This window comes from Carcharodon carcharias, chromosome 6 (genome assembly GCF_017639515.1).
Source record: "Carcharodon carcharias isolate sCarCar2 chromosome 6, sCarCar2.pri, whole genome shotgun sequence".
In the NCBI taxonomy this organism is placed as follows: domain Eukaryota; kingdom Metazoa; phylum Chordata; class Chondrichthyes; order Lamniformes; family Lamnidae; genus Carcharodon; species Carcharodon carcharias.
The window spans coordinates 154,667,452-154,694,597 of NC_054472.1; the positions used below are offsets into that span (position 1 = coordinate 154,667,452).

Sequence of the window (27,146 nt, forward strand, 5' to 3'; positions counted from 1 at the left end):
CTCTGCTGGGCAGTTCTGTCGAAGGGTCATGAGGACTCGAAACGTCAACTCTTTTCTTCTCCGCCGATGCTGCCAGACCTGCTGAGTTTTTCCAGGTAATTCTGTTTTTGCTCAGGAATTGCTTTCCCTGGCTTGGATGGTCCCTGTGTTTCTGTGACCTGAGAAGCTGGACTGAGAGCTGGTTTCTACCCACGTGGTGTTCTTTGCCCTGAGGATCGTCCTGTGTTGTTCACATAGTTCAGTCTAACTTAGCTCGGTTGCCTTGTCTAGGTTAATTTCATCTTTAGCTTGTAAGAAGCCAGAGAGTGAATCATCTGCAACACCCATCATGATTCTGTCTCAGGCGAGCCCAGGCTTTAAATTGCCATATTCACACCCCTCTGCCAGCCTGTAGAGATCGTTTAATGAAGGAATCGAGAGGTTCCCCGTGAAGCTGGATGCTCTTATTAAATTTGACTCTCTCCAATATTTTATTGGATCTCAGGTTGAAATAAACATCGAAGGATTTTAAAACATCATCAAATTTGGCAGCTGACTCATTGATAGCTTGTCGTGCAATGATGTCTGCAATTGGCCCAGTTGATTTGTTCTACTTCGGATTCTTTACCTAGACCTACAGAAATGCTGTATCGTAATAATCTTTTTCCCCAAAGATTCTAATTCTGTGACTGATCTGGGCATGAGTGAATCCCAGTGGAGCTGGAAGTGTGGACTTGTGATCCATTTTGAAGATCTTTAAAAATGTGGGTATAGCTTTAAGAGATTACAGGCTTCCAAAATGGGGTTGCTACTCCCCGCGAGCAATGGATTTTCCTGCGTTTGCCGGTTTTTGGTGGGCTTTCCAAAATGGCAACGGTGTGCTTCTGCCTAAAGCTGAAGGATCAGCGGTTGTGTGTGTTGGCTGACAGCCAATTTAATTTAATCAGCAGTGTAGCGTTGCAAGTCAGGACACACAGGAAAGGACCACAAGCTTACTGTTTAGGAAATGGAATGGTCGCAATGTACCCAAAGTATACAAATTTTTTTTTCCCTCTTTGCTGAACTTGGTGTTGAGACTCGGGGATTGGGATCAGCAGCGGGTTTCTTTCAAATGGTACTTCCGACTGAATGAATGAAAAAGGGTTCCTCAGGACTGGCTGGCCTGGGATTTCAAAAATATTATCTCACCCTTGCAGGCTGTGAGCTCGGCTTGCTGAAGCTGAACTTCCAAGGGAGATTTATGGAGTCTTACGCAGGAGTAAAACTTTTATCTTTTAGCTTCCAGGCTCTTCTCTCTCTGGGGCTTTTTCATTTTGGTGAACTTTCTCCACATTTGTAGCTTCAGTTGGAAGTTTGTTTTAGTTCAGATTCTGTTGAAGTTTTTAAAAAGTTTTTCTGCATTCTTGTGAGGATAAAGGTTTTTTGATCCGGACATTGCCAGGATCTTGCTTCGGATACCAGGAAGTAGGCTTCGTAGTCTTGAGTACGTTAATGGCAAGTTATATTAACTGCAAGTCTTTATTAACAACTCATAACTATATACATATATATAGTAGGTCAGACTTGTCCATCCTTTTTGCGTTGGGAGGGGCCACATTTCAAATTATCTCACATTCAGGGGTGCCGATGACCAAATTTCAGAAAGGTAAGGTTTGAAACAACATTAAACATGAATGTCAAAAAGAAAAAGCTTACATATGATAAGAAAATACTTGCTATGCAAAAAGAGTGTCACAACCATAAATTGATGATTAAAAAAATGAATAATAGAGTGTGAAAGGGTGACAGTGTGTGTGTCCAGCTCACTCCCCATCTCAGTGTGCTCACTGACCCTCACCCCCTGTAAGGGTGGATTAGAGTGCCTGTTGGTGTGTGGGGTGAGGGTGAATGAGAACCCTGAGACTGGGAGTGAGCCAGGCACACACTCACTCTCCTCACTCTCACACCCCTCTCTCTCTCTCTCTCTCTCACACACCCAATATATAGTCACGCTCACCCAGACATGTCACTCAGCCACCCACCCACACACACTCACTCAGCCACCTTCACACTCACTCACTTACTCACCCTCCCTTACTAAATCAGCCAGGGGAGCATGGGGATAACTAGGGATGGCTGGGGAAATGCAGGGCGTAGTCGGAGAACCCGGGAAAAACTCAGAGAACACGGGGAACAGCTGGAGGAATGCGGAGAACAGCCAGGGAACAAGGGGAAAGCCTAGCTAACACAGGGAACAGCCAGGGATCATGGGAACAGCTGGAGGAAAGTGAGGAGAACTGGGGACAGCCGGGGGAACAAGGCTGAAGCCAGGCCAGAGCATTGGGAGCTGGGGGAAAGTGGCCGGAGCCACAGGAAAGCGTGGTGAGCGGAGAACCTGCATGCTCCAAAGTCTATCTTCACAAGTTGCAGCTTCTGATGTTTGCTGCTCCTCTAATCACAGCCTCTTTCTCTCCCACGTTTGCTGTTGATAGGCTCACTGTTAAGCCAAACATGGGAGAGAAACAGGCTGTGATCAGAGGAGCAGCCCCCTGCAGAAATTTTCCAACTCACTGACCCCTCTTACCGGAATTTTCAACAATCATTCAGGGGCCACATAGAGGGGCTTTGTGGACTGCATTGTGGCCCATGGCATGTGGGTTGGACAGGCCTGCGGAGAGGGCACGGGTATGGAACTGACTCCATCCTAGTTCTTTACTCAGCTCTGTCCATCTCTAGACTGACTCCGGCTCTCGGTCATGTGCCTTCTTACATCACTGGGTGGGCAGTACTGTACTCAGTTCCACATTTACCCTGGATGTACCTGACCCTACTACTAAAAAATCCACAGCAGGAAATTGGAGCCAAACTTTCAGGAGTGAAATTATGGAACACTTCTACACACAAAAGGTGATAGAAGTTTGGAACTCTTTTCCACAAAAGCAATTGATGCTAAATCAATTGTTTTTTTTTTGAGATTGATAGATTTAAGTTATTAAGGGCTCCATGGTACATGGCATAAGGCCGCAGGTCACCCATGATCTAATTGAATGACAACAGGCTTGAGGGCTAAATGGGCTACTTCTGTATCTTATGTTCCTTTATTCCTATGTTTTAAACTGTGATACTCTGCAGTACCCCAGAGCCTTTGTTAGAACATACGTTAAGTATGGTTCCCTATCTTAGAGAAACCACATGAAACACATCCCCTAGAACAGCCACCCACTGTACCACAGCAAATGCTCTCACCTCTGCCTTTCACAGAGAAGCCACATCCTTCCTGGAATGCGCATCCACCCTAGACCATGAAGTACACACATTGCAGATACAGAAACCACAGGTCAGGCATTTGTTGTTCTGTGCTGAGTGGTCACCATTCTAACCTCTATTTTAACCAGCTGGGCTATGATGTGGCTCAGTGCATTCAGAGCATTTGAATTGGCTAGTAGGAGATGAGGATACCCTCTGGATAAAAGACCTTCTGTGTTCTCTGTCATGTATCATATGATGCTAAGGGTATAAAGAACGACTTCTCTTTCAATGGAGCATTTCATAACTTCAGGGTGTTCCAAAGTGCTATAAACAAATTAAATACTTTCTGAAGTGCACTCACTCCGACGTAATGTATGAAATGTGGTATCTAATTTACATGCAGCAAGGTCTGTTTATTATCTATTTATCTGTTTTGGTGATTTTGATTGATGGATGCGCATTAGCCAGAAGCCAGGCTGGCAGTTATAGAATCTTTTATCTCTCTTAAACTGACACCCTATGTGTCATTGAACATCAGGCATGAATCCAATAGTGCGGCCTTGGGCTGATGTCACAGCCTGGACTATACACAAAGGTCAATGAACTCACAACCTCCTGATTCACAAGCAAGTGTGTTACCATGAAACCACTGCTGACACCTAATGCAGGGCCATGGTCATGCAACCTGAAATTGATAACCCACCCCCACTCCCACTCCCAGGTTTGTCAGCAAAGTCACAGTGATAGTCAGCCTGTGGTATGTTTTACGGGCATTTCTCTACTCATTGGGTGGGGGTAACTTAACTTTATCAAGGATAGAAGAACCGAAGGAATCAGACTGGCTTCCCTTGATATGCCATAAGCAAGGAAGAGGGAAAGCGGGGTTAATGGGGGAGGGGATGCACAGCCACTACCGTGCCATCAGTTCCTTTGCTCCCTCCAATGAACAGAGCTATCCCATGGTTATTAAATAAGGCAAAAAAGAGGTTTAAATCCAGAAGATGCCATAGTCATTGAAGTCTTGTCCAAAATTAGATGATTCCATCCAATCTAAACACAATGGCCATATTGCATTTATGTTGCAAATTTCTCAAAGCGCTTGGCACATTGAATTACTCTTTGAAATAACTTATAAAGGCAAGCTCAGCAGCCATCTGACACCTTAAATCATAAGGTGAGATGAATGATCGAACGATCAGATTTAATGCAGCATTGTTCCAATATTGACACAAGATCGTTAATGTCCACCTGAACCATTGAAATTGGCAGTGGTTTAATATTTCATCTGAACATTGGCAGCTCTAACAGTGAATACTTCACTGGACTGTCAGCCTTGACAATGTGCTCAATCTTTGGTTAGAGCTTATGAGGATGGTAGGGGGTGACATACTGGATGGTAAAAATGCAAGTGGCCACCTTGGAAATGGTTCCATTTGCATTGCAAAATAGATTCTGCAGCGGCCATAATGGCATACAAGCTGCTGGTTGCCAGTTTTTTCATAGAATTACGGAATATTCAGCACAGAATTAGGCCATTCAACCCAATAAATCTGTGCTGGTGTTTATATGCCAAATGAATCTCCTCCCATTTTACCTCCTTCATCTCAACCATTCAGCATATCTTTCCCTCTTTTCTCACATGTACTCATGTAATTCACTTTTAAAGTATTCAAGTTATTTGCCTCAACTACATTCTGTGGTAGTGAGTTCCACATCCTATCAGTCTCTGACTAAAGAAATTTCTTCGAGTATTACAGAAAAAAGACACATGCTGGTGAAACTTTTGATCTCGAACTCATCAGGACAGATGCAAGAATGCCAAATGTCAAAGGGAGCAACAATTTAGGCTGCATGAGAAAAGGATGTGAATTGGTTGGCAAGTGAACCCTGATTAGTCGAGGCATTGCCATGGAGAATGCATCAGGGATTGTTGCCCCCCTGGCTTTTGCTTAATTCAATAAAGGCGCAATTCCTGGGCATATTCCTTTTGCATGCAGAGGACAGGTTCCTGTGTATGAATATATGTAGCTTCTAGCAAGTACAAGTAAGCCACATTGCAAGCCAGACTCTAATATTAAATTGATTGCTAGTGTAATTCTCAGCATGATTGAGATTAGTTAGCAAGGGTTGTCCAATCACAGAATCACATCTACATTGTTAATGTAATAACTCTAATCAAGAAAGAGGAAGACAGAATGCAAGAAATTATAGGCCAGTTAGCCTAACATTTTCCATAGGGAAAATGCTAGAATCCATTATTAGGAAGAACATTTAGAAAATTATAAAACAATCAGGCAGAGTTAACATGGTTTTGTGAAAGGACAATCATGTTTTACAAATTTATTAGAGTTTATTGAGGAAGTAGCAAGAAAGGTGGATAAAGGCGAACCTGTAGATGTGGTATATGGATTTCCAAAAGGCATTAAACAAGGTTTCACATCAATAGTTGTTTCATAAAATAAGAGTTCATGGTGTAGGCTGTAAAATATTAACATAGATAGAGGATTGGTTAGCTAACAGGAAGCAGACAGTAGGGATAAATGGGTCACTTCGGCTCTTACTAGTGGGGTGCCACAGGGATCACTGTTGGAGCCTCAACTTTTTCAATCTATATCACTGACTTGGATGAAGGGACTGAATGTGTGTGCAGTAATTATGGTCTTATTTAGTGTGTATTGTACCTTTAAGAATAATACTTGTTAGGAGAGATCACATGATCTGTAGCAACCAATAGGGGAGCCATATGGGCTACCTCAGCAGTCAGTGCAGAGTTAGATTTGGAGTTGAATGCACATGTATAGTTGCTGCTGAATATATTGTAAATAAACTTAATGTTTCCACCCAAGAAGCGCCTGCTGATCAATTCTATTATTAATAGTACAATCAGCCATCCTACAACAAACTGATGACAAGGATAAAACAGGATTGAATGGAAGAAATCAAGTTAGAAAGAAATCTGTACTCTACCTCCCCCAGAGATTGTAAGTAGCAAGCTCCATTAGAATTGAATAAGTTATCCTCTCTCTAATTTGGGAGAATTGATCCTTTTGAACCAGCCACAGATGATTGGTCTCAATGCATAGAACATCTCATGTTCTTTTTTCAAGTGAATGAGATTGCGAGGGAAGAGGGGAGGTGAGCGACCTTCTCGAGTACTTGTGGGAGGAAAATCTATGGTTTGATTTGATGTTTAATGGCACCATGTGCCCCAGGTTCAAAGAATTTTGATGAATTGATGGACCTTGTGAAGGGTCACTTTCAACCCAAGCCCTCAGTCATGATGCAGAGGTTCAGATTTAATTCGCAAAATAGAGCCCCGGGTGAGACCATTGCCTGCTATGTGGCAAATGTGAAGCAGCTAATGGAACACTGTGAGTTTGGTATGACATATTCAGAGATTGTTTAGTGTGTGGTGTGAAAGAGGACTCTGTTCAGAAGAGATTGTTGTCTGAAGTGAATCTGGATTTCAAGAACATGCTGGAGATAGTGTTGGCCATGGAAAGTGCAGTAAGAGATTCAAAGGCAATACAGAGTACACAAAATGGCGCCGTCCTCCACATCGGGTGGGAAACCTCAGCCGAAAGTGGCGCGAGAAAGCTGAGAAGTGGAAACAGGCCCACTAACCGAAGAATAAAGAAAAATAACTTAGCAGCGAAAGTGAAGAATCATTTTAATAGAGATGGAAACATTGGTCTTTTAGCAATCTGTAGTTTTAAAAAATCGAATGCTACTATTGTCATAGAAATCGACATTTGATGAGGCAATGCAAGGAAGGATTCAAGCAGGCTTGTAAACAAAAGAATATACCCAATGAACTCTACAATGTGGAAGAGCCTGAAACAACAAGTTCAGACATTTACTTGTTGTTTAATCTGTAAGTTGGAAAGACAGAACCAATATTTGTCACAGTGAAAGCAAATGGCAAACCTGTTAGAATGGAAGTGGACATGGGAGTTTCCATTACAGTAATTGGGGAACATACCTTCAGATATCTGAATAATGGTGAACATCAATTAAGTTTATAAGAAACAGCTGCTAAACTGAAAACATATACAGATGAAAATATTCAAGTAAAAGGCATAAGCAGAGTAACTGTCCATTATGGAAGCCAATTGATAAAGCTACCAGTGTTGGTATTGAGAGGCATAGGACCAAGCCTTCTAGGGTGGAATTGGCTAAAGGAAATCAACTTTGATTGGTCACTGAGATTCCAAAAGGAGGCTGGAAGTGTTCCTGTTTTGAAAAAGGAGTGTGTAAGAACTAAACAACCAGAAGAAATGCAGAGATAAAAACAAAAAAACTGCGGATGCTGGAAATCCAAAACAAAAACAGAATTACCAGGAAAAACTCAGCAGGTCTGGCAGCATCGGCGGAGAAGAAAAGAGTTGACGTTTCGAGTCCTCATGACCCTTCAACAGAAGAAATGCAGATTGTCTTAAGCCAAAACCTGGAAGAACAGCAGAAGGAACTCGAAGAGACCCTACTTGATGACAGAGTTCGAGATGGGGTGAGTAACCTTCGCCGGGAAAAAGAAAACCTGTTGAATGACTTTCACACGCTGCAAAGTTCCCTCAGGTCAAAGTTTGTACCTCTGGAAAAGTATGAAGAGAAACAGAAAGAATTCGGCACCTCTCTGAACAAACTGAAGAATGAGTTGGCAGAGAAGACACAAAAATGTTCAATTTTCCAGGAGGCAGCAAAGAAATACGAAAAAGACACAGAAGAGCTGAAGAATCAGCTAAATGAAGCCAAAGAGGCTTTGGAAGCAAAAGCCACAGAAGTTTCCAAGAAGCAGACAGATAATGAAATTTTGGGAGACTCAGCGACTGAGCTCAGACAAGTTGAGCTTGCATCTGAGAGAAGCCTGGCCAACAGTGAAGTCAAAAAGAAGGTTGAGATTAAAGTCTGCACTAGAAAGAAGGTGGCACATAGAAAGAAGATAATGAAATATTAATAGGGACTTAATTCTGGCAGTGTACGAATACACGTTCATACATAGGCCTGGCAATCAAATCGCAAACGCCGATGCCTACAAGAAAATGATGAGCATGTCCCAGTTCCACTGGAACTTGTTGTTAAATTTCTTAGATTCCTCGCCGGTATGTGCTCAACTGATCAGAGACCAGACAAGTCAGGTCCCAGTTTTATCTCAAATACAAGAACAAGTGTTATACGGTTGGTCGCAGGAGCCCCTGTCTGATTAAACGAAACCGTACGTCAACAGAAGGCCTGAAATAACCAGCCAGGGTAGCATCTAATTATGGGGAGCACGAGTGATAGTTCCTCCAAATGGAAAGGAGCCACTTTTAATTGAACTACACAGTGCCCATCCAGGAATTTCCCAAATCAAGACCATAGCACACAGCTATCTATGGTGACCTGGGATGGATGGAGAGTTTAGTAAAGCACTGTGTGCCACTGTGTGTCACTGCAAAAGTTGCCAATGACAGCTCTGTTACACCCATGGCAGTGGCCAGTTAGACCTTGGGTGCCATTACACATTGACTACATTGGATCTTTCCTGGAAACAATGTTTCTGCTCATTGTCGATGCCCATTCAAAATAGTTGGACGCATATAAGGCGAAGTCACCATTGCCGGCCGCTACAATTGAGAAACTATGCCAGAGTTTTGCCATTCACAGACTACCAGGAGTAGTCATTTGCCATAATGGCATGGCATTTATAAGTGCTGAGCTTCAATGGTTTATCAGCCTCAATGGTATCACTCATGTGAAAACTGCACCTTACCACCCTTTCTCTGGCCGAAAGGGTGGTTCAGACATTCAAGACAGGCATGAGAAAGTTAACTGGCGATTCCTTGGCAACCAAACTAGCACGCTTTCTTTTCATTACGGGTCTACCCCTCATACAACAACAGGCATCACACCTGTGGAGTTATTGTTGAAACATCATCTCAGGATAAGATTGAACTTAATAATGCTGAATTTAGAGGGGAAGGTGGAAAGGAGTCAGAGAAGCCAGAAAATTAGACACAACTGGCATAATCATGAGAGAGAGCTGGTATACGTGAAAAACTTTGGTGAAGGACCAAAGTGGTTACCCAGTGAAATAAGTGCAGCATTGGACCTCTATCTTACCACGTGGAGGTAGAAGGCTGGATCATTCGGAAACATGTGGACCATTTAAGGAAGAGAGAAACAAATCATCAAGATATGGTTCCACCAGCGATCATGACCAGGCCTGTGTTTGCTGGTGAGGATATTCAATTCAGGACAGACATGTCTGATGTTCCTATAAGAGTTGAGAATACAGAACTGCAAGTCCCCACTGAAGCACCTGATGTTCAGGCAACTCCGGAAAAGGAGGTTCCTAACAAAGAATCTGAAGTTGTGGAGCTGCAATGTTCCACACACACCAGGAAACCATCTGAAAGACTGAACTTGTAAATTCCTTGCCCAGTATAAATATTATGTTGCCTTGAAAAACAATGAACTTTTAAATATATGTATAGCCGAGTTAAAGGGGGAGGAATGTAGTAATTATGGTTTTATTTGGTGTGTAATATACCTTTAAGAATAATACTTGTTAGGAGATATCACATGATCTACAGTAACCAATAGGAGTGTAGCATGGGTTACCTCAGCCCACAGTGTAGAGTTAGAGTTGGAGTTGAAAGCACAAGTGTAGTTGCTACTGAAAATAAGCTTAAAGTTTCCACCCATGAAGTGTCTGCTGATCAACTCTAACACTAATAGTACAACTTGGTCACCCTACAACAGTATGGTAGCTAAATTTGATGATCATACAAAGATAGGTAGGAAAGTAAGTTGTCAAGAGGAGGTAAAGAGCCTATAACCGGATATAGATAGGTTATGTGAGTGGACAAAATTTGGCAAATGGAGTATAATGTGGAAAAATGTGCACTTGTCCACCTTGGCAGTAAGAATAGAAAAGGAGTATATTATTTGAATGGAGAGAATGGAATGAATTTGAATGGAACGCTACAGCACAGAGGGGTCTGGGTTTCCTGGTACATGAATAATAAAAAGTTAGAATGCAGATACAGAAAGTGTTAAGAAAGCAAATGGAAAGTTGGCGTTTATTGCAAGAAGAATGGAATATAAAAGTAGGGAATTGCTGCTGCATCTGAAATACTGTGTACAGACTTGGTCTCCTTACTTAAAAAAGGATATAATTGCATTAGAAGCAGTTCAGAGAAAGTTCACGACTAATTCCTAGGATGAAGAGATTATCCTATGAAGAAAGGTTGAACAGATTGGGCATACCCATTGGAGTTTAAAAGAGAAGAGAGATTCTGAAGAGACTTGACAGGGTGGTTGCTGGGAGAGTGTTTACCCTTGTGGGGGAGTCTAGGAGCAGTGGACACAGTTTAAAAATTAGGGGTCTCCCATTTAAGACTGAGATAAGGAGAATATTTTCTCTGCTGTTAGACTGTGGAATTCTTATCCTCAGAAAACAGTGGAAGCTGGATCATTGAATATATTCAAAGCTGAGTTAGATTTTTGATCATCAAGAGAGTTAATGGTTATTGGGGGAAGACAGGAAAGTATGCAGTTGAGGCCACAGTTAGATCAGTCATGATCTTATCGAAAGATGGAGCAGGCTCAAGGGGCCGAATGGCCTACTCCTGCTGCTAATTCTTGTGTTCTTGCGTTCTTGTGTTCTGACACTACACATTATACTCTTGAGTTTTGCAAGCATGGACTGGTTGAGAACAGTCAGTACTTTGCCTATTGCAAACGATCAAATTTGATACAATCTGCCATTCGTTGGAATGTATGACTTACGTAACCTGGCATAGCTTCTGCACTGAAATTCATATACCATTCATTTGTGGGGTAGGCAGAATGCTTTTATTGGCTTGACGGCAGCATCCTGTTGTGAAAGAACCACTCATGTTGCTACTGCATAATAGCAATGTCTAACATCCAGCTTCCCCTGTTGCTCAAATTTTCGAGATACCTTAGCCTGCCAGGGTAATTTGAGCCAAACTGGGCACTTTTCAAGATTGAAAGTGGCAGCCTTAGGCCTATTCTAAACAATCAAGACAGTCATTATCCTGCAGGACAGCTTTGATGCACCCTATTTCGGCATCAAGCTTGCATGGTGAGCAAATCTGGAATTAAAAAAAGTAGATTAAAACGTCTAATGATAACCATGAAAGCATTGCTGATTGTTGTAAAAAAGCATCTGGTTCACTAATGTCCTTTAGGGAAGGGAATCTGCTGTCCCCACCTAGTCTGGCCTACATGTGACTCCAGACCTACAGCAATGTGGTTGACTCTTAAATGCCCTCTGAACAAGGGCAATTAGGGATGGGCAATAAATGCTGACCCAGCCAGTGACGCCCACATTCCATGAGCAAATAAATAATCTTTAAAAATCATTGGGCCCCATTTACAAGCTTTCTGATAAGGCTAATGTTATAGCATGGAGCTGTTGAAATCCATGTAAATTGACCAGTGAAGGTAGGCTTGCAGTCAACAGTAGTAGAGAACCCATCACCAGGTTTCTGAATTAGTATGTCGAGGAAAAGGAGCTTGTTAGACTGCTCCATTTCAAAGGTGAATTTGAGTGTAGGATGGAGCATATTAAGGTGTGTTAGGAAATTTTTATATGTAGCTGTAGTTTCAAATATAGCAAAAATAACTATCTTGCACTTATGGCTCCTGATTTAGGATCTCCCATTAGTGGAAACAGCCTTTCTACATCTACCTTGCCAACCCAGTCATGATTTTAAAGACCTCTATCAGGTTACCTCTAAGTCTTGGAAACAGCCCCACCTTGTTCAATCTTTTCCAATAGGTGTGATTAATCGCTCAATTCTGATACTATTTTTGTAAATTAATTTTGCACTTGCTCCAGTAAATTTATTGTCTTTTTATAGTATGGAGACTGGAACTGTGCTCAGTATTCTAAATGTGACCTGACCCAGGGTTCTCTACAAACTCACCTTCAGCTCAAGTTCAACTACTAAAGTTGAAATTCAGGAGCATTTGAATTCTATACTCCTAGAAATAAATCCCAGGGCTTTGTTAGCATTTTAATTGCTATGCTGTTTGTTTACCTGTATTCTTGGATCCTTACTCTTCGACCTCATTCGGTTTTTAATTTGGTTTCCGAAACCAAGGAGGTGGAGCCAGTAAGATAACTTGCAGATTCCCCACATCAGCTTCTTCCCTTTTTTCTGTGTGTGCAGCAACTTGATACCAGCATACTGGTCAATTAAGCAACACAAGTGGATGTAAGATGTAAGTGATTACTATTTTTTCTACCAAAGTGCATCACCTCTCATTTACCTTCCTTAAAATTTATTTAACTTAACTGCCCAGTCCTCAATGTTCTATTGCCTTCTTGTTCCTTGTTTCTAAGTCCAAACCATATGTTTAAATTATGAATAACTGTGGACCTTGTTGAACACAGTGTTCTACCTACCAATCTGAATAACTAGCCATTTAAACTTTTTAAGTTGCAATTTGTAGCTGTAAGGATGAAATTCTTCAGTTCTGCTCAGTCACCATGAGCATGTATGGAAGAGCAGCAATCTCAGTGCATTGCATTCTAAGTTCTTGACCCTGCTGGAAGTCAGGGCAGTTTTATTTAATTTTAGTATTACTGTACGTGCCTGAAATCTCTGTGGTTTCCTCTTGTGTTGCTTAATTGACCAGTATGCTGGTATCAGGTTGCTGCACACAGCAAAAAGGAAAGAAGCTGATGTGGGGAATCTGCAAGTTATCTTACTGGCTCCACCTCCTTGGTTCGTAAACCTCTTCATTGAGTACAAAGAAATTTTCCCGGGCCTCTCAGATTTCTCCTCTATCACACTTTGAGGTAGAGATCCAACACTTCCATCCCCCTTCCCCTTCTCTCCTGACTGTTTTGTGGCGAGAGTGCATCCCAGAGTTTGAGGAAATTCGGTGCTTCTCTTATCAGATTGCAGTATGTTTCCCCTTCCTGGCAAAAGCCCAGGTTGGTTACAGTGAGCCCACCCTGCTTCTTTGGCCTATGTGAATGATACACCCTATTTTTTTTTATTATTATTTATGGGATGTGGGCGTCACTGGCTAGGCCCTTCCCTAATTGCCCTTGTTCAGAGGGCATTTAAGAGTCAACCACATTGTTGTGGGTCTGTAATCACAATTAGGCAGACCAGGTGAGGACAGCAGATTTCCTTCCCTAATGGACATTAGTGAACCAGATGGGTTTTTACAACAATCAGCAATGAATTCATGGTCATCATTAGACTTTAATTCCAGATTTTTTTTATTGGATTCAAACTTCACCACCTGCCAAGGTGGAATTTGAACCCAGGTCACCAGAGCATTACCCTTGGTCTCTGGAATACTAGTCCAGTGAGATATCATGACCAACTCCATCTCCAGTGCAAATACTATTAAGTGGCACTAGAGGTGGACAAAGATGGGCATTTTTTATATGCTCCTACAACCTCTAGAGCCACTGTCAATGGCAGTGCAATAAAGTGAACAAGTTCCTGACACTGCTAGTCAAGATAATTCAGGATTCAGCTACACTTTCTGTTGCCAAGTTTATATCATCTCTTCTGAAGTTGTTGACTCCTTGTTGGGTTTTTCTATCATGGGATTCACACAGCTAACCCTGTTTTATGCCTATCCATTGTTCACACATGCTCAGTTGTATCCTGCGCCACTGGAGAACCATTCAGAATGCGGAATCTGTCTGATATATTATCCTTCACCTCAGAGCATTTGGCTAGTTGTAGTGTTGTTACTACAGAGATCAGTTAATTCAGCAGTCTGACTTCTCTCTAATCTGTATGATGTACTGGAAGAAAATTGCTAAACCAAACAGGAACTAACCAAACAGGTACCTATTTAAGTGAATAATATTTTTGGTCTGAATGATAAATTTCTTTTAATGTCTCTTTCTTTCTCTCGCCTGCTTTCCTTTTCCCTCCTCCTCTCCCTTTATCTCTCTCTCCCTCTACCTTTTCTGCCACAATACATCATGCTTTCATCCATTACACATGCAGAACTGAGAAGATCTTTATCATTAATGAGGCCAAGCTGAGACATATCACACACCATTCCCTTAGGACTTAAAGCATTATTTTTAAGTTTTGTAACATAGTCGATGTATTTTCAGATTATCATTGATTTTAATGTTATGGTTTGATTGCAGTGTCACTGAATAACTGGTACATCCTCAAGGTGTCTCCGGACCTCGATCCCACAATAACGTCCTTTGACGTTTTACACATTGATAGCGATACTTCTGTGATGACTAAAGATTTCAGGAACAATGCCAGAGACTGGTGCCTGTCAGGTGAACATACATGAATAACTGATCTCTATGCGAAGGAACTTCATGCTGTATGGATATTTTAAAATGACTGTCTCAAAATAAGACAGCACCCAATATGTGTTCATGACAGAGGTTGCTGAATTTATTGGGTAGAAACACAGTGACCCTGACTGATTTGCTTATAAGATCCCATTAAGTGCCGAGAGTGTCTTCATTGTGTACACATAGAAAACTTGTGAAGGGGAGCTCTCAAACATTAGTCAGATTTTTATTCAAAAGACAATTCATTATGGACAGGCATTATTAATGCATGTTTTTATTAGTGAATTTGGTTTCATTTTATTTCTTATTAATTTCTACCTTTTTGTGGGGTGTATTTATGGCCTCTGAAATGAGAGGTTCACTGCAGGAGAATGGATAATTCCTATTTCTGGGGGAGGCGATGGCATAGTGGTATTGTTGCTGGACTAGTAATCCAGAGACCCAGGGTAGTGCTCTGGGGACTGGGGCTCGAATCCTGCCGTGGCAGATGGTGAAATCTGAATTCAGTAAAAAGAAACCTGGAATTAAAAACCTAATGATGACATGAAACCATTGTCAATTGGTATAAAAGCCCAGCTGGTTCACTCATGTCCTTTAGGGAAGGGAATCTGTTGTCCCTACCTGATCTGGCCTACATGTGACTCGAGACCCGCAGCAATGTGGTTGATTCTTAAAAATGCCCTTTGAATAAGGGCAATTAGGGATGGGCAATAAATGCTGGCCTAGCCAGCGATGCTCACATCCCATGAATGTATGTATATTAAAAAAAAGGCACTTATTATCAGCAGAAAATTCTGCCAAGACAGTTTGAGAATTTGAATTCAGTTCCTTTACAAAAAATCTGGATATGTAAAGCTGGTTTCAGTTAAAGCAACCATGGGCAGAATCTTCATAAAATGATGCGTGGTGATGTTGGGTGACCGTCCCGAGATCACTGCATGTCATTCTGATCCCCCGTTTGGCAGGTATGCAGCAGAGTCAGCTGCGTGGCCACCAAACTGATTAAGGCCATTTAAAAACTAATTAAAGTAATTAATTGAGCTGCCCATCCAACCTTAAGGTTGGCAGGCAGGCGAAGAGCCCCGGCGGCCTTTGCATTTATCATGAAACTTTATCCCCCGGGCAGGATGAGGTTTCATGAAGGGTTTATAAATTAAATAATTTTTTCAATTAAAGTTCATTGACTTGTCCAAGCTCATGTGACACTGTCACATGAGGGGATGTGTCTTAAAATTTTTTTCTTTTCTTCATTAGAATTTTAAAAAATCACACTAATCTCCCTGAGGTAGCTCTGTGCCTCAGGGAGATTTCTGTGCTCTTTCGTGTGCCTGCGCAGTCCCCGACTCAGCCTACTCCCCCCGCCTGCACAGGGAGTGCTCAGCGCTTCCAGGTGCACGTCACGCTGGGCCGGCCTTAATTGGCCCGCCCACGTAAAGTTGCGGCGCCCAAGTGATCAGGGGCGGCAATTGGATGCTCGCTCACCCGCGCCCGTTCCCGCCCAACCCCACCCGACGGGGAGAAAATTCTCTCTCATGGGCATGAATGTTTTGTTTGGCAGGGTTTCCCTTCCTGGCATCCAAAGAGTTCCCCGCCAACTCTGCCTGCCCTTCAGCCATTTCACACTTGAATGAGCGTCAATTGACTGCAGGCGGGACTTCCGCCCCTCACTCGGGAGGAATCCCACCTTAGAGAGCTGTCGGCCCACCTGATTGGCCAGCAGCTCTCTCCCTGCAGCGACAGGAAGATGCCTGAGTCTAAGTCTCGGGACTGGACAGCAAAGTAAGTTTATGTGGTCCCAGGTCAGGGAGGGTAAGGAAGGCCTGGGGTGTGGAAAGTGGGCAACTGGTGTATCAAGGGAGAGGTCGCAGGATGGCAGGATGGTTGTGGTGGGGAGGGAGCTCCAGTGGCCACCCAACTTTAAGGGCCGGGGTGCCCAAAGCCAGCAGGGGGCTTCTGTTAGAGACGTCCTGCCCCTTCCCCCAAGGCCTAAGCCTGTTCATTTTTGGGTTACACCTCCACACCAGGTAAATCCTCTCACCAGCCTAAAAATTGGGCAGAAAATGGCCCTTAAATGGCCAATAGTTAGCCACTTAAGGGCCTTAATTGGCGCAAGGGCAGGCAGCCCGTCCAAGGCCTTGCCTGCATCAGCATAAAATCGCTGTGAGGATGGGACTGTTGGGAACCCAGAGGGAATCCATTCCTTCAATTTCACACTTCCCGCCCTGCCTAAAAGCCCGTCGGCAGGGAACATGAAATTCATGCCATGAAGTGATTGGATAGCTATGACAGCCCAACTGGCTTACTAATGATCTTTACCCCAACTAGCATATATGTGATTTCAGGCCCCACATAATTACATCTTAAGTACCCTCTGAAGTGTCTTAGCAAGTCACTCAGATGAATCAAGCCGTTAAATAAAAATGTCACCAGGCAACTAGAGTTAAACAACAAATGCCAGCCCTGCCCACGTTATGGACAGGAACCCAGCTGCTGGTTCAGTTCCTGGTCCCAACCCTGCACAGCATGTTCTAAACTTACCCGCCTGGATTCTTGAAGGACCAGGCCAATTAACAGCAGGGAGTAGTCTCGCCATCTAATTACATACTCCCGACACTGGAGGGCCAATTGGGGGCCCTCAAACACTGACATATCAGCAGGCCCACTGGCCGTGGTGGGAGCTGCCGATTTGTGATGGAAAAAGGGTGCCTCAGCATGTAGGTAATTTCTGAGGAAGAGGTCAATTTTTAAAAAATTTAAAATGGCCACAGCTGCCTGGTTGTGATTGTGGAGAGACAACCCCACCGCAGGATGGCCAGTGGCTGAGCTATAGCCTGGAGGTTATGGCTGGTGCAGGTGGGGATGTCCCTTGCAGGATTAAGCACAGCCACACCACTCCACCCCACCCCACCCCATCTCCATGCCCCTCCCAATATGAGCCCTCCATCGTTCCCCAGATGTGGTCCAGGTCAATGTCTCTTGCCTGCATTGCTAACTAGAAATCCCAGTCAGCATGGGGAAGCCCTGTAATTGGCTCTAATTATCCTCCATTGTTGACTCACCACTTGCCGATCCGACCCTGACCCAGCCTCTCCAAAAATGGCTCAGGATCAGGATTGTGATACTGAACTGGCAAGATATGGCCCACGACACAAAATTGTGGGCTGGCCCGAAAACAGTTCCAGCCAAAGTTTGTTTTTAAAAGCCAGCTCGATTAGAATGAACAGCTCCGACTCAGTTTGGGCTAGAGTGACATAAACATCAAGAGAGATGTAAAGCAGGCTGCAGAAGACCTTACCGTTTTACAATGTCATGGAAACTTATAGCACAGAAAGAGGTTAATCAGCCCATTGTGCCTGTGCCGTCTCTATGATGTTACTATCTAATTTAATTCCATAATTTAGCTTTTGTTCCATAACCTTGCAAATTATCCCCTTCAAATATATGTCCAATTCCCTTTTGAAAGCCCCTATGGGTTCTAATTCCACAACTCTTTAGCATAGTGTGTTCCATATCTTAACAACCTGCTGTGTGAAGTATTTCCCCTAGTTCTTCTGCCAGTTATTTTAATTCTATGACCTCTTGTTATCAATCCACTTTCCAGAGGAATCACTTTTCCTACTTTATTAAAACACCTCATAATTTTGAACACCTCTATATCATAATCCCACTTAATCTTCTTTAACCTATGGAGAACAATCTCAGTACTCTAATTGCTCCATAAAACTGAAGTCCCTTATCCCTGGTATCTTGTGGTATCTTGCTTGTACCCTGCCCAAATCTTTGACATCTTTCTGAAAGTGAGGTGTTCTGAATTATGCACAATACTGCAACTAAGGGCTAAACAGAGATTGTAATGTTTAACGTGACTTCCTTGTTTTTGAATTCAATGCCCAAAATTAGAATATCATACAAAGTTTAAATCTGCCCTCTTGTCTCTGAGTGAGGCTGGTTGCCAATTTTTCTGCAGTAGGTATGGACGAGGACTCTTTGCTTCATATTCCTTAACCTGCTGTGTGTCAAAAGTGTTGGAGTGGGTTTGCTGCTTGGGGTAGTAGCACGATTCCATGTAGAATTTGGTTTTACTGCCTTTGCTGAATCTCTCCATGTCTCCATTTCAGGTGAAGGAGTTGCAATTAAAAATGGGGATGTTAAGGGTTATGTACGGAAATGGGATATTTGGAATGGTGGACCATCCCTTACCTGTTTCTGCTTCTTTCCTGTGCAGCATGTGTTTCTAGCCGGGCTTGTGTCACAGTTTCTCTTCAGCCTCAGCCGACGGGGGTCCGATGCCTCTTTTACCCTGACACCCAAAGCTGCCGACCTGGACTGCAAGGCCACGACTGTCAAATCCTGCTCAAGGAAGCAGCAGAAGAGGTCTACTATAAGAAGGGTGAGCTTCTTCATCAGTGCATATGTTTATTGGCTATGTAATAATTTTTGACACAATTTTATTTGTTGCTCCCCCCACCCCACAAGTTTTTTTCCCCTTCCTCACCTTTCAGTGCTCACTGTGCATTCGATGCTAACAGCTTACTAGAATTTGTTAATTGGCCATTCTTCAGGTATGAGCCTGGATGGTGAGTGTCTTCACCCAGTGTTGGCCCTTGAAAACTTTGTAAGGCTGGAATTTTCCAGCCCAGTTGGCATCGGGTGTCATGGCAGGTGGGGGTGGGGGGGGACAATATGATGAGGAGGCCAGAAATCGGTTTCAGGCCAGCGTGAAAGCATAGTGGGATCATTCGATGGTGTCCATCGTGGTGGAAAGCCAAACCCGCTGAAGGCTGGCGTGAACCTGCTTTGCATTCTGCTAATGGGATGCAAAGTAAGGTCCGACCAGAATCATCCCCACATGCCAGATTTACCGCTACGCCAACAGGAAAACATGCCGGCCCGGAACACGTCTGGACAAGTGCGACATGTAAAAGTCAGGACTTACCGTTAGGACTTTGCTCAGATCACGGACATCTGAGGAGGAGAAGATGCTGGAGCCCCACAGCTACCGGACCCTGGAGGAACACGTGCATCACATACTGGGTGGATCCTCATGCACATGGCTCCATCACGAAGCAGCTCTCGGAAGGTGGGAGGTCTCAGTTGACGTCTTGGGTCTGCTTCGGGACCTCACGATTTTGGCCATGGGCTGCTATGGATGGTCGGCAGGGGTGAAGAGGAGAGGAAGGTTTAGCTATGAGTGGGAGAATAAAGTGTACCAGGGTGGGGGTGAGGTTGAGAGGGGAGAGACAAAGGTGTTGGGGAGGTGAGATTGGGAGTGGGGTGGGGAACAAAGTTGTTGGGGGAATGAGTTTGGGTGGTAATGAAAGTGTCGGGGGGTGAGGATTGAGAGGGGAAGGCAGGACAATGGGGGAAAGAGCGTGTAATGGGGAAAGTGCAGAAAGTGGGGAGATAGGTGTAAGGGGGGAGGGAGGTGTAAAGGAGGGATTTTGCAGTGGGGAAGGAGTTTGGTGGGAGGAAGGAATTTGGAGGGGAGAAGAAGTAAAGGTAGAGGAAGGAGTAACGCTGCAGGAGGGAGTAAGCTGGGGGATGTCCAAGTGAATGTATAAGAAAGGGGTCTGTGGAGTCAATTACTGCTTCCTGGGGAGCAAAGTGAGGGTGGGCATGGTAGGAGGGAATGGTTAGGATGCGAGGGCGAAGGGTGGGAGGGTGAGGGTGCAACAGTAGCGGTAGAAGGGATGGCGAGAGTGGTTGGTGGGGACTCGGAGGCAGACACGGAACATGGAGGTGGGGAGGAGGAGGTTGGGGAAGTCAATGTGGATGGGAGCGGGATTCTCAGGAAGGCAGGGAATTTGCATGTTCACCTGGACACCCTGGAAAAAGAAAAGGGTTCTGGTTGGCAGATGATGGTGAGGAGGTGGAAGGTGATGCCAGGGGTGTCAGCAGTGATGGGGGAAAGGACAGGGGTGACTGGGGGAGAGGAAAGGACATGGGTGGGGAGCTGAGTAGCAACGATGCGACCAGCATTTTTCTCAAGTAGAGAGTGAGCGGAGTCTCGTGTTGGACGGGCACAGGTGGGTGGGCAGAGATGCAGGTCAGCTCAGATGGACAACTGAAAGAGTACCCCAGCAGGCAGCACTGAAAATGCTCAGGACAGCGAGATGAGTGTGATGGAGGAAGGTTCCGCGTGCGTGGGAGAATGTTTGTACGAGGCTCCGAAAGGCCCTGCCCCCCACACACACACACACACACACACACACGCACACACACACATGCCGTCCGGCTGTGTGCAGCTGAACTGCTGGGGGGGAGGGGGAGATGCTCGGGGAAGACCCGCGAATCCTGTCAATGAAGCTGAAAGACACCATTACACATTACTCAGTGAAAGTGAATATATTTCCAGATTATAAGGTGACAAAATGCGTTCACCCATGAAACCACTTGTGATGACAAATTTTTAACTTTTCTAAGTCTACCACTTCTTCTAGGTGTTGCCCTGACATCCGCAGGAGGGATGGAGACAGCCTGTGCAATGATTGGCCCTGTTGTCTCTGATGACTTTGGCGTGTGTCCCCTGGAGGGCAGAGGCCTTGAGGGCCCCGATTTTTTTTGGCTGTCCTCCTGTGGGCCAGCTGTTTTCTCTGTGGTAACAGAGGATGAAGTTGAGGGGACACCCTGGTACACTCCTCTATCACCCCCTACACCTCCCATGGCACCTTCCCATGCATCCGCAGAAGGTGCAACACCTGCCCCCTTACTTCCCCTCTCCTCACCATCCAAGGGCCCAAACACTCCTTTCAAGTGAAGCAGCATTTCACTTGCACTTCTCTCAATTTAGTCTACTACATTCATTGTTCCCAATGTGGTTTCCTCTACATTGGAGAGACCAAATGCAGACTGGGTGACTGCTTTGCAGAACACCTTTGGTCTGTCCGCAAGCATGACCCAGACCTCCCTGTTGCTTGCCATTTCACTCCACCCTGCTCTCATGCCCACATGTCCATCCTTGGCCTGCTGCATTGTTCCAGTGAAGTTCAACGCAAACTGGAAGAACAGCACCTCCTCTTCCAACCAGGCACTTTACAGATTTCCGGACTGAATATTGAGTTCAGCAATTTTAGATCAAGAACTCTCTCCTCCATCCCCACCCCCTTTCCATCCCCCATTTTTTCCCCCAATAATTTATATAGATTTTTCTTTTCCCACATATTTCCATTATTTTTAAATGTATTTCCATCCATTGTTTTATCTCTACCTTTTAGCCTATTTCAATCCCTTCCCTTCACCCCACCCCCACTAGGGCTATCTGTACTTTGCTTGTCCTCCTTTCTACTCTTAATTAGCACATTCCTTAGATAATATCACCACCTTCAACGCCTCTTTGTCCTTTTGTCTATGACATCTTTTGACTATCTCCACCTATCACTGGCCCTCTATCCAGCTCTACTTGTCCCACACCCCCTTAAACCAGCTTATCTTTCACCTCTTTTCTATTTTTACTTAGTTCTGTTGAAGAGTCATACCGACTCAATACATTAACTGTGTTCCTCTCCACAGATGCTGCCAGACCTGCTGAGTTTTTCCAGGTATTTTTATTTTTGTTTTGGATTCCCAGCATCTGCAGTTTTTTGCTTTTATCTTAGTGAGATTCTACACTTAGCCATAAGCTAAGTCCAGCAGTGTGTTTATTTTTCCCAATGATTACTGATAATATGAATACTAAGAAAGATTTATATTATGGAAAAGTAAAGTTGCAAAGACATATTGGAAAAATAAAATTTACTTTGAAAAGGGAGAAACATGTATAAAGGAAATGAGGTTATGTGTAAGGAGAAGGAATTCTAAGATCTACCAAGGGTGGGAAGCCTCCAGCCTCTATGCATCAAGTTGCTGTCTACAGGAATCAAACCTGAGAAAACTCACTGTGAATATCACTGTCCAGGATAGTGTGTGCTTTGCTTGGGTCTGTTGAAATTTATTTGTTTTTACTGTTCCCTAAATGGAGCTGTAACTGGGAGTACAGTTAATCAGGGGAGTTGGGAGTTATTATAGGAGTAATTTGTAGACCTGTGTATGTGCTTAAAATCTTTTTTTCTATTAATAAATGTTTAATTTCATTTAATTTTGTAAAAAGCCTCTAAGACTTGGTGGACTTATTACTACTGAATTCAAGGCACCCATCTCAAAATAAAATACAAATTGCAAATCAGTTGTGGCAGCTGTTTCAAGTTTCCCTCTGGGGTTTGAGCAGCTCGGCACTTACTATCCCCTGTGCCATTACAGTGCATGTGTGAGAATTAGTGGTGTTGTCCCTTGAGGCGTGAGATCCCTGTAGTTGTGCGATGGGTTATGATTGTGTGAGTTGAGAGTGATGAGATGGTTGTCTTATCCTGGTGGAACAGATGAGAGCATTCATCCTCTTCCGGCACTGAATGGCTGACCTTCTCTGTGCTCCATTGGCGCTGACACTACGACTGCCTCCTAGCCCAGATTTGTGACTCCAGTGGACATACTATAGCCAGAACAGGGGTAGAGGACATCGTGGCAGCCTTCCATTGCATCCAGCAGGTGCCCCAAAGAGGCATCACTAAATTTGGGGGCTGCTGTTTTCTTTGCTTTTGGGACCATCTGTTCCCTGGAGCAGACCTGGTCTGTAGACATGAAATAGGCTATGCTCTGGTGTGTTTTAACGATGGCACCCAGAGCAAAGAAGCACAGGGGTGATGGGTAAACAGGACTTGGTACAAGTTAGGATGTGGGCACAGAGATTTGGATGGTATCAGGTTTACAGAGGGTAGAATGTGGGAGGCCGGTCAGGGTGCACTGGAATAGTCAAGACAAGGTAATAAAATATTTAGACAAAGGTTTTAGCAGCTGGAGTGGAGTTGCATGATGTTACAGAGGTGGAAATAAACAGTTTTAGTGATGGCATGAATATGTCATAGTTCATTATATAGTCACATATGACACCAAGGTTGGGAACAGCCTCAGACAGTTGCCAAGGCGTCAGTGGCTAGGGAATGGAGGCTGTGGGGAGGAACAAAGACAATGGTCCTCCCGACTTTCACTTTTAATTCCATGCCTGCATACCTTTGAAGTTTCTGCTTGATTTATTCCATAGTAGCAGTGAGAACTGATAGCCTCAACATTATTATTAACATGAAATTCAGGCTAATTTATTGAACAGGACTAAAGGCAAATTCTTGAATATAGTACTGAGTGACAGAAAAGACCCAAGTTTGATCTCTGTTGTGCGCTGAGTTAGCTGATTGGGTGCTGGTAAGGGTGAGGGTAGATACAGAACATGGCCTTCACAGAATCACAGAATTGTTACAGTACAGAAGGAGGCTAAACTAAATGCCCTCTGAAATGACCTAGCAAGCCACTCAGTTCTGAAGGACAAATGAGGTTAGGTAATAAATGCTGGCCTAGCTCCAAATCATGAAATTTTTAAAAAACCATAGACCTTAGTCCTAGACTCTCAACCAGAATAAATGGTTTCTTTTCATCTACCCTATCTGTTTCTCTAAATAACCATTGATCATATTACTCCTTAATCTTCTTAATTCCAGGGAATACAACCCTATTTTGGAAGATATTTTGTATCTGCGTCGCTCTCCATAGATGCAATTTATCTAGGGCCACTCTCCCACTTTTTCCCCATAACTCTACACAATCTTCCTTTTCAGATAAAATCTGATTCCTTCTTGAATGTCTCCATCATACTTTCAGGCAGTGCATTCCAGATCTTAACCAATCAGTGCATGAAACGGCTTTACCCATGTTCCTCAGTGCTTCTTTTGCCAATTACCTTAAACCTGTGCACTCTTGTTTTTGATCCTTCTGCCAATGGGAACAGTTATTCTCTATTTACTCTGTCCAGAATGCTCATGATTTTGAACACCTCTATCAAAACTCCAACCTTGAGCTTGGATGGGGTGGAAAGTAACCAGAATTTCAGACTTGATCAGTGACCACTGTCTATGCGTGAACATAGCTTCAGGAACAGAAAAGTCTCTTCAGCCACAATGAGATCACGGCTGATAAGTGACCTGATCTACATTCTTGCCTTTTCCCCATCTGACTTATGTTATGAGACAGCCTTTTGGTAAAGCTGAGTTACTTAAAAATCCAAGAAAGAAACATTAAACAACTGTCATAACCTATATTTAGAGTGGTATGTTTGAGATGCAACTCTAAATTCAAGAATCAGACCACCAGTTCTCGAGAGGTTTTATACTAAATTAAATGAAACGTTTTATTAATTTACAACACATTGAACACATATACATTGCTACAAATTACTACTATCATAACTTTTAACAAATTCCCAGACTAATCTCCTTTAAGGCGACGGCAACCCATAGATTTAACCAAACACCAGGCAAAGCATTTTCACCTTATTAATTTAAAATGAGGTTCTTTTCACTTTGGTTCCTGTCGAGTCAGTTGGAGGCTTACAGCTGCTTTGATCTTACATTGCCTCTGCTCTGCACACACAAAAACTGCTGAAGTTAGACCTAGCACAACTCATTGAATGTAAATTCTCATTGTATCACCAGCCTCTTTGAACAATAAAACCCCTCTCATAGTACCAATGTTATTAGTAATATAAACATATTGCTTGGTCTCTGCTAGCTAGGTGTCAGATTTCACACGCCTTCTTGAATGCCCTATTCAAAAAATGCAAATGCACTCTACCTCTCTTACATCTCAAAACTAGTACACATTAAAGCACCCAGACTAGCTGGTTTTAACCCAATTAAGGCAAACCCACAGACTAAACCTCTATTTTAAAAGAAAAATATTTTCCAATAATATTATATATATCAATAGCTTCATGACATTTAATAGAAATCTATCAATCTCAGATTAAAACTGACAACTGACCTAGCATCAACTGCCATATACTGAAAAGGGTTTCAAATTTTGACCTGTGTTTCTTAATTTCACTCAGGAAAGGGCTGACTACAATAAAAAAAAACAATAAAAATCTGGAATTAAAAGTTTAATAATGACCATGAAACCATTGTTGATTGTCATAAAAACCCATCTGGTTCACTGATGTCCTTTAGGGAAGGAAATCTGCTGTTCTTACCTGGTCTGGCCTGCATGTGACTCCAGACCCACAGCAATGTAGTTGTCCAGAAGGAAAAACAGTTCGGACCAGTACTCTTATTTCCCAGTTTTATTGGTGTTTCACTTTAAGGTATACAAGACCAGTTTGGACCAGTATTCTTACTTGCTAGCTTTTACTGTTTTTTCTTTCTGGGGTAAATGCCCTCTGAAATGACCTAGGGCAAATAGGGTTTGGCAATAAATGCTGGCCTAGCCCCATCCCATGAATGAATTTTAGAAAACCATAGACTTTATTCCTAGACTTTCAACCAGAATAAATGGTTTCTTTTCATCTACCCTATCTGTTTCTCTTAATAAACTTTGGTCATATTACTCCTTAATCTTCTAAATTCCAGGGAATACAACCCTATTTTGTGTAACCTCACCTTCTAAGTTTATCCTTGGAGTCCAGGTATCATTTTTGTAAATCTGAAATACAACACAATGCACAAGATTTTTCTGGGCGCTAAGGGTGAATAGCCAGACCACAATCACTATTTCAGGCTCACACATGAAGAATGAGCACTTGGAAGAGAAATTGGACTCCAGAATGATTCACTATCTTCAAGAAGGAAGATGTGGAAATTTTATAATAACAATCAGCTATTGAAAATTCAAATCTTGTCATCTGTTGAAAAGTTTTGCCCCTTTATTTTTGTATTATTTTAAAGCCCCACAAGTGGGTACAGGAAGTGACCTAGGGGGTAATTTCATTTTGGGTGATAGATTAAAATGGGTGATATTGATTCAGCTGCTTACACATCTCACTTGATTTTCATTTTTATTGGAAATGAAATTTGTAGAGTTGTATAATGGGCAGTGTATTCAATATTGCCTATGCAACCCCCTTGTCCAATGTCAAAATGGCCACCTGTAGTTGAGCTAAAGCTGTAATAATGGAATCTTCACTCATACCTGTTTGCTTGGTTTCTGAGCTCAAATTCATAATTTACAAACCAAAGCTAAAATTCTTTGAGAAAACAAAATATTTTTTGTGTTTTATCAGCTATAGGAGGGTCTTGCACTGGTCGCTGTGGGAAGTACCAACCTGACGAAGCCTGTCAATGTAATTTGAAATGTGAGGATTACGCGGATTGCTGCCCTGACATTCATACCTGTGCTGGTGAGTGAGCAAACTTTACTGGAGTGTCCGCAACCAATTGCTTCAACGAGAAGTAAGTTACAACTCATCATAGAGGTGACTATACATAGTCTGGAAAAGAAGTAGCCTTAACATTCTTCTCATTCCACCTTTCCATTTATTCTGACGGATTTTTATTTCTTTTCAATTCAGACCATTCCTTATCAGAAACCCAACCCCAATTGACCTCCATTTTCCTTCCGGGTCATGGAATCTTGTTTGGAGAATCTCAAGAGACCCAGGTTGGTGTGGAATGGAAGACTATAAATCATTTCTTGGGTGTACCGTACGCAGCTCCCCCCACTGGCAAAGGCCGGTTCAAAGCCCCAGCAACCTTTAATTGGACTGGAGAATGGAATGCTACTTTCTACAGGTGAGCATGGCCTTCCCTGTTGGGTATTATTTAATTCTTCTACTTTT

The 27,146-nt window shown here is 43.2% G+C and overlaps 1 protein-coding gene across 1 annotated transcript in view; it reads left to right on the forward strand.

The window, feature by feature from the left end:
* The window catches only part of tg (thyroglobulin), a 463,025-nt gene that overhangs the window by 200,986 nt on the left and 234,893 nt on the right, over window positions 1–27,146 (forward strand). Inside the window, exons 35-39 of the mRNA XM_041189302.1 lie at window positions 1,397–1,624; window positions 14,351–14,494; window positions 18,741–18,905; window positions 26,592–26,708; window positions 26,880–27,099. Of these exons, the coding sequence (XP_041045236.1) occupies window positions 1,397–1,624; window positions 14,351–14,494; window positions 18,741–18,905; window positions 26,592–26,708; window positions 26,880–27,099 (874 nt within the window). The remainder of the gene's footprint in view (window positions 1–1,396; window positions 1,625–14,350; window positions 14,495–18,740; window positions 18,906–26,591; window positions 26,709–26,879; window positions 27,100–27,146) is intronic.